This window comes from Centruroides sculpturatus, unplaced genomic scaffold (genome assembly GCF_000671375.1).
Source record: "Centruroides sculpturatus isolate CEXI.00-Female unplaced genomic scaffold, Cexi_2.0 scaffold1302, whole genome shotgun sequence".
NCBI classification, from domain to species: domain Eukaryota; kingdom Metazoa; phylum Arthropoda; class Arachnida; order Scorpiones; family Buthidae; genus Centruroides; species Centruroides sculpturatus.
This window is the reverse complement of record NW_019385419.1, coordinates 129,290-139,717: the sequence shown is the minus strand read 5'-3', so window position 1 is coordinate 139,717 and position 10,428 is coordinate 129,290. Positions and strand designations below refer to the sequence as shown.

Genomic DNA, 10,428 nt, shown 5'->3' with positions numbered 1-10,428 from the left:
AATTCAGGTTTTGTATGCAATACCATACATATAACTTTAATGGCATCACAAATTTTTCATTGTATGGTAACTTTTCGGACACTCTGTAAAAACGCCAGGATACACTAATTTATACTGAATGGAATTTGCTAGCAAAATGTGAAAAGCAAAGCAATATTCATATCATTAGCAACATTGTTTCCAAAATATATTTGTGCTTAGAAAATCACATTGTTAATCCAACATTTGAACTTCATTAGCAAAAAGTATTCCCACTACTAGAATTAGAACTGTGAAGAATCACCAAGCGAACCCCATAAACACTTTTCCAGCAAACATTTTATTAAGATAAGCCAAAACGTTCATTTTCTAAATAAAACTGCTGGAAAAGTATTTATGACATTTGCTTGACAAATATTCCCACCAATCAGAATAGCAGATTTATTGACAGAAAGAGAGAGGCAAAATTCAAGATGGCAGCAACAAAAATAGTACGTTCAACCTATGATGCGGAACAATTTTCGACTGAAATAAGTAATGCTCCGTTACTGTTTTTTGTTTTCACACCTTTATTTTTTAATACATAGATGCAAGACTTGCTGTTATCGGCACCATTCATGAATTCCAAAAAGCCAAAAGTTCCATCTTACAAAATATAGATTCTGAAGGGTGAAGAAATATATGCTGTATAATAAATTTCACCTATGATCAGGGTTTCTTGGATACTATATAAATCATCTTATTAATAAATTCATTTTATTCTGTCTTCCACAATACTGTAGATTATACCAACAAAATCAGCCTTAATTCAGGAATCTAAATAAATATTTATGCATTTGAATGCTTTTGAAGGATGTAACTTCATCTTTAGAGTTTCAAAGGATGAAGTGAATGAAAGAATGGTGTTGAAGGCTCCATGCATCACTATGATGGTTCTTTACGGGATCTCGTCATGGGCTGTCGAGATGACGAACCTCCCGGCACATCTCTCTTCTAGTCATGTATAGAATTGTAACTAAATTTTTATCATTGACAAATATTTTTGTTAGTATTCAAAGTAGTTTCGAGCACTTTAGTGATCTGTATGTTGCTGTATAAATTGCTTATATCATACAGTATTTTACAAAGCATGTAATGATAAAACATTTTATTAAACAAACCTATGAATAAAGAAATTAAATCACGAGTACAGTTTTTTGTTAAATTAAAAACCTAGACTGAACTCAAACTTAAATTAGTTCGAATGACTTATTTACCTTTTACCTATTTTCAATAGAGATCTATATTTTAGCAACTTTTCAAATTATTATTTTTTATATCACAAAATCTGTATAAAATTCTATACTGTACAATATATGAAATGATTTTATTATACTGATCATTTCAAAAATTACAACATTCTGTACATTAAACTCAATGACTTTTTTTTTTCTTTCTTTCTTTATATGTGGGCTTTGCTTACGAGCATGCCGCAAGTAGAAAAATCCAAGATGTATATGACGAAATGGCAGGTCAAATCATGAGAAAATGAATGTCCTTAACAGTTAATAAAGCACGCACACAACTGAAACTGTACATTATCGACTGAAAAAACGAAATCTTCAAACATCTAAAAAATAATATTTATCAATATTTGATGCGAATAAGTTAGCTCTGCTCGAAGAGACATCGCCACTTGACTTGTGTGTAAGTAAAAAAACAATTATAGAATAACACAACCTTCATTTTTAGTGTTCAAAAAGAAAGTTTCAAAAATAATTAATTAATCATTTTACAGTTAGAAACTGCTCAAAAATTGTCATTAATGGTAACACTATTTAATGCTCTCGTAATATTTGATTACCAAAAGAGCAAACTTATATTTTAAATTCAATAATAATTATTTTCAGTATTAAAGAAATAACTTACTATCCAACTTATTCGGATGCTTCTGCAGAAAATGTATATCGTAAAAGTTTTTTGTTTCTTTTGTGGGATGTTAGGAATGTAGTCACTTCTGAACCTGAGAAGTTTAAATGGTTTTTATGAATTTAGGAATTTAAGGTATTTTAAATACTTGCTTCATGCTTGATTGTATTGTTTTGTAAATTTTTTAATTTCTTCTTCTCCGTTTTCACTGTGGATTCCTTCATTACTTTAAGATATGCATTGTTCATTTCTTTTCGATTTCATTCGATGTATCCACCCCTCATTCCTCTTCCACCTCTTGGAGCTATTCCCCTAAATATCGGTCGGACTCGCATCATCCCTCGCTGTCCTCTCATTCTTGGGAACGCCTGAAGGAAACCAGGTCCTCCTCTTCCGTGAACGGGAGGAAATGGTTCCATTGGTGGCATATCAGGATCGAGAGGAAATTGTGGGCTATTTCCGGGCCCTTCGTTCCATTGGCGTTTGTGTGCTTGTCCATATAAATCCACACTTTCACTGGGCAATGGAAGACGGTCGTCATGATCTATGAGCATATCACTGTCTAATTGTCCACCGTATCTCAAATCACTATCTCTCGGCATAGGAAGTCCACGACCTCGAACCCTTCCACGAAGGCTGCCTCGTGGACTCGAGTGTGGAGGATATCCGGGTTGATGATCACCATAATCCTTATAATAATCGCTCTCATTTGGCAAGTTGTCATGCTCTTTTAACCATAACTGAGGATGATGATTATTCGTCTCACTGTCATTTCTAGGATGTAGATCGGGATTACCAGGGTCTTCTCTGTAAGATCTCCATTCACCTATCTTCGGATCAAACGGTTTTGCTTTAATTGGAGATCTGGAAAGTTGACGATCATCCAAATCACCAAGTTCACTTTTTTGAAGTGCTGGATTAACAGGTCTAATTCTAATATCCTGTTCATGCATGCTACCAGGTGGTGGTAAGTAGGGTCCTTGTCCTACAGGTGGAGGAGGAAGTTCTTTAGGAGGAAAATGAGGACCTGAAAAAAATAAATATAAATTTTTATCAATAAAATTCATAGAGAAGAACATGAAATTTCAATTCCTGTACATTCTCCTATAAAAATGTAGTGTCTTACCTTCATAATAACCTGGCTGTAAAGGTCTCATCATATGTTCTCCAGAAAATCTTGGACTTCTCATCTGGGGATTCATTTGTAAATAAGGATCTTGAATAGATTGTTCACGTTGAATTGGTTGTCCTATTGGAGGCATTTCCATGGATGTTGGCTGACTCATAACTGCATTTTCAGCTAAAAATCAATTAAAAATTACAATATTGTGAGAACCTGGACTAGGTGAAAGAAAATGAATCAAAATATTAAGAGAAACCATGTCAAGATGATTTTGTCAGCAGCGGTATCTGTCACAAACATCATCACTAAACCTGATATATTTTAAAGCTATATACCAACCAATGCCGAATATTATCGGGCTAGAAATGACTATAATATTAATAATTTATAAGACAATTTGGCACTAGAGTTCGGCATTAGGCACCATCTCTTGATAAATTTCATAATTATAATTTTAATTAAATAATTTAGAACTACTGGAAGAAAAGAATTGGCCCAGAGCGGAACTCAAACCTGCAACTCCTGATTATTGTGCAGATGCATTGCCAATTACACTACTCGGACCTCCAGTCCAATCTCCTCTTCCAGTATATATAATCTTATGTTATAACCATCAACTGTTATTACAATGTTGGTTGGGGATGCATTCAGCACCCACGTCCTGTAAACATCTCCCAAGGCACTCAACCGGCCATCACAAACCCTGGCAAGACATATATAGTTCTAAATTATTTAAATTATTTAATTAAAATTATAATTATTAAATTTATCAAGAGATGGCGCCTAACACCTAACTCTAGTGCCAAATTGTCTTATAAATTATTAATATTATAGCCGTTTCTAGCCCAATAATATTCGGCATTGGTTGGTGTATAGCTGTATCTGTCAACTTTCATACCTGAAAGCATTTCTTCTTACATGTTCTCAGCATCTAAAGAGACACTTTCCCATAACCTTCTAACCTCCTGTCCATATACTGCCATTCTAATATAACAACTAACAGCTAATTTGGTCAGTCATTTACAGTTTCTCAACCGGGCTAGTCAGTTCAGTACCTCCCATATCACCTACTCCAAATTCGGATATATTATCTATTCCATGTGTGAGGATATCACCTACTCCACATCCAAGGATACGCCTATTTCTGAACTGTTCCTATCACCGAACTTTTCCAAGTGTTCCAAGAACTCTCGTGTTTCAAACATTTACAGCAGAACAATCCAAACAATCCCCTAGTCAACAAGCTGCAACTTTATAACCTCAGGTATTTATATCTGCTTGTGATCTAATGTAAATGCTCTCTCTCTCTCTCTCTCTCTCCTCTCTCGTGTAAAGTAGCTGTCTAAATTCTATTTTGTCTTGCTAATGATAGGATGTATATCCTTTATCAAATAATCAAGCATTTGTTTTGTTTACTTGTATCCGAGTGTTTTACTTCCACCACGCTTTATCGTAGACTTCTTCCATCCGAAATCTGACTGCCTATGCAAATGACTGCTCATGCCACCTAATACCAACCTAAATAAACAGCCATCGTGGCTTCTGTGTCTATCAGAAAAGACACTGATGTCATCCTGACAAAGGCATCAACATGGTGCCGACCCTGCGATCACAATGGTGAGGAAGCAGTAGGGGGCACTTCACACATTATCATCACAATATATATATTAAAAATACAAAACTTTGTATTTTATCAATATTTACATTCTGATTTTGAGCTGTCTTCAGTTGGAGGAGCAAGTAATAAGGGTTGTTTGTTTTCCATCCACTGTTGTTGAAATTGCCGTGGAATGGGCTTTGCAAATGGTATTTTCCTTTGAACTTGAGAACGATCTGGTAATAAAACTTCATCATTTCCAAAGTCTAGACCAGGGATAATGGCTGCATCATCTTTCTCAGGTTCTATAAATAAAAATATAATGAAAATTCCACAAGAATAAATTTCTTAAACAGTAATTTTTCTAATATATATAATATAATATATTATATTATATTATATATACAGTATTATATATATATATATATAATAGAATCTCATTTTAACAGATCACTTGGACTGCTGAAAATCATCCATTGTTCTGAGAATCCATTGTATCACGAACCCTGGATATCCCATACACCCTGGAAAATATTTGTTATTCAAAAAATTTCCAGTTTTTAACCTCCTATGTACAGTATAAGAAATACCTGTACTTGAAATTATTCAGTCTCTAGAGATCTCTATTCTTTATTCTATAGTAACACTTATAAGATATATTATGCCCTACGTGTTTACAACAGAGCTGACAGAAACTATATATGTTGTAAGCAAAAGTGAGGCAAATTGCATATGCTCATTAGTATTCCACTTAACTTCATAATTTGTTAAAAATAACTTGTCCCTCTTGGTTTGTTTAGATGCCACTTTTCTCCCTATCAAATACAACAACTACTTGATATTAGCAATGTCATGTAAGCTTGTTCATTTATACTGAAAATTATAAGGAAGATCTCCATAACTTGGAAAGACTTGATGGCCTCACTAAATTTTGACATTACACTTGGACCAGTATCAGAATGTTCATTAGGTGGCTCCTCCTCAATTGTATCAGCCTGCTGACTCTCTTCACATAATTCTTCAATTGTACATATCCTAAATGTAACGAGTGCATTATCAAACTCAACAAATTCCCAGAAACACCCAAATATTAACTAAACATTGAAAAAATGCAAAGTTTATGATAGATGGGACTAGAAAAAAAGCTATAAGGAGGTAAAATTATACTGATTTGGTGGGACCTGGGAAAAAACCCTTATTCTGACAAATCCATTCTTCTACAAATAGTCTGTTAAAACAAGATTCTACTGTAAACTGTAATAAAAACCTTCATTATTCGAACTGTAGTAAAGTCGTAATTATCCAATCTTCAATTATTTGACCTATCACACAATCTATCACAATTCTCCAAGTTAAAGAATACAAAACTACGTAATAGTGTAAACGTTCCAACATTTAAATTAAAAATTTATAACAAAAAGCATAGAATGGTTAACATTCTAATTTGGAACTTTAAACTAAAAACAGATCTGAAATAGGCTTGTGACGTAAGGCAAAAATATTTGTCAGGAGAGTAAAACAGTGCTAGAATAGAGTTAAGGTATTACTATTACTGTGTTTAATTATCTGACCATTGGTATATGTGCCAGATATTTTGAAAAGTATCTGATTAAAAATCTGTTTAGTTTTGAACTGTGTTGAAGCATCATATAGTGATGTTTGCTCTTTCGTATGGAGGTTTGTTTCTGTAAAATCACAAGTTTGGCTTAACTGCTATGCATTAAGTTATGCTTGTAAATGAAGGTTTGCAACAGGTATTCATTTCATTAACAAACCTATCTAACAGTCTATTTCCAAATATGGTTTCACGTTATTTGGATTTTGTTTTTTATTATTATTTAGTCCATTGCCATTTCCATTTAAGCCAGATGATCAAGATGTTATTATATATTATTGTTGAAATTATTTAAAAACTATCATTAATATACATATTAATCAATGAAAACTATTATTTTTACAGACTGCTTGAAGTTTTGTCTCTCATAACTAAACTATATTAAAAGAAATACTTTAATTAATCAATCCAAACAGTTCTAAAAGCATCCAAAATATTACAAATAAAGCAATTTATTATCCAAAATTACCTAATGAGCTTAAACTATCCACCAGACCATGTTCTAATCCCATTCCTGGAATTGTAGGAAGTCCACCAGGTTCATCTAAACACAAAAAAATAGAATAATATATAAAATTTGTTTTAAATGAACTGAAAAATGTTTGTAACAAGCATTTTATGTATCACTTACCATATTCTGCTGTTTCATCCTGACCTTTCGGCAGAGTGTTTAAGTTATACTTATCTCGCATTTTATCGCCAGGACGATTTCTAGTCCAAAATTTACTAAAAAAACAAATTAACAAAATAATTTATAATTTTAACAAAATTTAATTTTATATTTAAAAAAAATAATTACCTTGTATGATCATTAGAACCAGAACATAATATATGACCCAGGGGATGCCAAGCCAAAGACCAAACGCATGAATCGTGAGCTTGTTCCATTCCTCCGACTTCTTTATCAGCTCTGTCACAAATGAATTAAATAAATTAATGCAACAATGTTTTTGAAAACATGAAACAAAATTCTTTCAAACAAAATTAATTTACTTACCCTACGACCCAAAACATAATTGAACCGTCTGATCCTCCGCTAGCAAATAGACTTTCGTGTACTGGATGCCAACCTAAGCCTAGATTCAAAATATAAATTTAATAACTATAAATAAATCAATATTTATTAAATGACTTATATTCTTAAAGAAAAGAATCAGGCTGGAGTGGGATTCAAACCCACAACTCCTGCTTACTGTGCAGATGCATTGCCAGTTATGCTACCCAGACCTTCATCCAACCCTTCATTAAATTTAATAACAGATGGCTCCCTAATGCCTAATCCTCTAGTACCAAATTACTTAGAATTTAAATATTAATAGTAGTGGAAATATAGTCTGATTCATTACGACAATTGTTTGGTTTTCAACGTATTATTACTTATGCTATTAAATATATTAATTAGATTTTTCCTAACTTTGTAAATATAGTAAGACCCCACTTAACCCATCAGTAGAGCAAGCAACCTGAATTTAAATTCTAACCATTTTCCTGTGCTTCCACACTTCACTTACATTAGCCATTGTATGTGCAAAATATCATAAATCAAAACATTGTAAGTCGAGGAGAGTCTGTATTGAGCTGTCCAACCCATCCTCAGGTTATCAAAACCATTTGAATAAGGTCAAACACAGGTTCTAACATTACATATTGTAAACACCACCCCAAACCCCTTGCTAGCTCACTAGCAATCTGTGCTAGACGGATTATACAATCACGTCTATTCCATCCCACCTTATCCAAAAAATCCTACAGTGGATTTTTCATCTTGATCTTCAAAAAACTTTTATATTATCATTTACAAAATTATTAGAAAAAATACTAAATTCAGGAACAAAAAACAAATTTTATTCAGAAAAACGATTCTTGAATTTAGCATTTTTTCTAATAATTTTGAACATGATACCAAGCACAGTTTTTCACTTGATTATCATTTACAACAAATTATTGGATATTAATGTAGTCTTCGAATGAATAAACAGTTTAGTATTCCTCCAGTACTTAATCCTATTCTACATATTTATTTATTAAATTGCAAACTTCTCTCATTATTGTCTTGTTTAAAATTAATTATGTTAAGCATTAGCCATATTGGGAACTTACTCACATTTCACTTTCCCTCACTCTCTCATACAATAACTACTTTCTTTTCATTATACAGTCGACCGCCCTATAACACGGTAGATACGTTCCATTCTTTATGAAATTGATGTTCTAAGAGTCCTTAAATACATGAGCCAATCACAGCCCGGCACGTATGTAGTTTATGGACTACGGCTGTTTGAAAGGTTTTCTTCCATAAAATTAATCAATTCTAGATTAATTTGACTCAACATTTCCAAAACACATATAATTTTTTGGGAATAATCCATATAAACTATGCTATAAACAAAAAATTGTAGGATTACTTACCGAGTGTACACCGTTTGAATTAGTGTACACCATTGCCTAAGCTTGTTTTTGTCATGGAGCTTGTCATCGAATGGCGCTCGCAAACTTCCTGATAAATTATTTGTTTTGCAAAAAATTCACTGTACTTTGGAGACATCATTAATATATATATAATTTTTATGGACATTAAATAATAAATGGTTTTTAGTAGGTCTGCTGCTTGTTTAAACTCAANTTCTGTGAAGAATGGATCGGAGGTGGATCAAATGCACTGTGGGTTAATTACATTATTAAATTAAATCATAAACAAATAAATAAATCTGTATTTAATGGTTTTGTTTCCACCAAATAGTCAGTGTTGTCTGAAACTTAAACTTTATGTTATGCCAAAAAGACCATACTTGAGACAATCAGAAACAGAATGTTTACAGACTACACTGAAGGTTTAGTCTTGAGTTGTTTGCATAGTAATATTGAGAGTATCATGTGGTACGAACCGATTCGGTGCAACTATTTGTCGGCACTTTCAATACATTTATGCTGTTGCAGATGTGATTCGCGAGTAAGCCTCCCGGTCTGGTTGTTTTGGTAATATGTCAAACGTTTTAATTATTTTAAATAAACATTTTAATTGTAACATTTACCAATTGGTATCCACTAGGGTTCCTTTTACCAAAGCCATTTTCTAATAAGTCCATATTTCCGGCGACCAATTACGAACCACGATGCACCGTTTCACCAATACATATATTTATTATTCCATTTGTTGTTACAATTTTAATTTAAACCACAGCTGGACTTATTAGAAAATGACTTTAGTAAAAGGAAACCTAGAAGATACATATTAGTAATATTACAATTAAAAAAATTTAGATTCTACTAATCAAAATATATTTTTCTTGTTTCTTTCAGTGGACACAATATAATATAGTTTGTTTAAAAAGTAACTGTGCAGCGAGAAAGTTGTAATGACATTGAAGTTATATGTACGTTATTGCAGCGTTTCTCAAACTATGAGTCGTGACCCGATATTGGATCGTGTTAAAATTTTAATGGGTTGTGAAATGATACTACCTTCCATAGAAATACTTGTAATACTTGTATTACTGAAATATTCTGTAAGAACTAAGAACATTAGATGCATCCGTTAAGTACCGAAAATTGCTAAGAACTTTTCTCTTATAAGTAATATTATTGTCATTTAGTAATAAAGTTAAGGTCTGAGAATTTGTGTATATGAAATTGATTTCTCTTTTTTATGTTGAATAACATCAAAATAGAAAATCATTACATATAATGTCATAGTCATAATGCTATTTAAGTTGCAATGGTTTTGAAAATACACTGGACGACAAAAAAAATAACGCACCATGAAGGACTTGTTGGATTTGAATAAAAATTGGTATATGACATCGTCATTGCTAGACAGATATATGATTGCAACCATAAAACAAAAACATACTTTATTGTGCAGTAATATGCAATACAGTGCAGGAACTAATATCCTGTTGGGCCGCCTCTAGCGCGGATACAAGCTGTGATACGCCTCGGCATGGAGGCATAAAGGTCGCGAATAATGTTCTGAGGCATATCTGTCCATGCATGATGCAATTGGGACTCAAGATGAGTCAGATCCTGTGGCTGTCGCAGCTGGCGACCCAAGTGGTCCCACACATGTTCGATTAACGATAAATCTGGAGATCATGCAGGCCAAGGAAGTGTGGAAACGTTATGTAGGCATGCTTGGGAGACCGCTGCAGTATGTGGCCGGGCATTATCCTGCTGGAATATGCCTGTCGGAAGCCCTGCCATGAGGGC

General features: G+C 33.1%; 1 protein-coding gene across 1 annotated transcript in view; it reads right to left on the bottom strand.

The window, feature by feature from the left end:
- Window positions 1–401: 401 nt before the first annotated feature.
- Window positions 402–10,428, bottom strand: part of LOC111638802 (pre-mRNA 3' end processing protein WDR33-like) — a 125,570-nt gene continuing 115,543 nt past the window's right edge. Inside the window, exons 15-21 of the mRNA XM_023384554.1 lie at window positions 7,220–7,298; window positions 7,022–7,132; window positions 6,854–6,948; window positions 6,692–6,766; window positions 4,715–4,912; window positions 3,014–3,187; window positions 402–2,914 (exon numbers count right to left, since the gene is read on the bottom strand). Coding sequence (XP_023240322.1) covers window positions 2,148–2,914; window positions 3,014–3,187; window positions 4,715–4,912; window positions 6,692–6,766; window positions 6,854–6,948; window positions 7,022–7,132; window positions 7,220–7,298 — 1,499 coding nt within the window. The 3' untranslated portion in view covers window positions 402–2,147. The remainder of the gene's footprint in view (window positions 2,915–3,013; window positions 3,188–4,714; window positions 4,913–6,691; window positions 6,767–6,853; window positions 6,949–7,021; window positions 7,133–7,219; window positions 7,299–10,428) is intronic.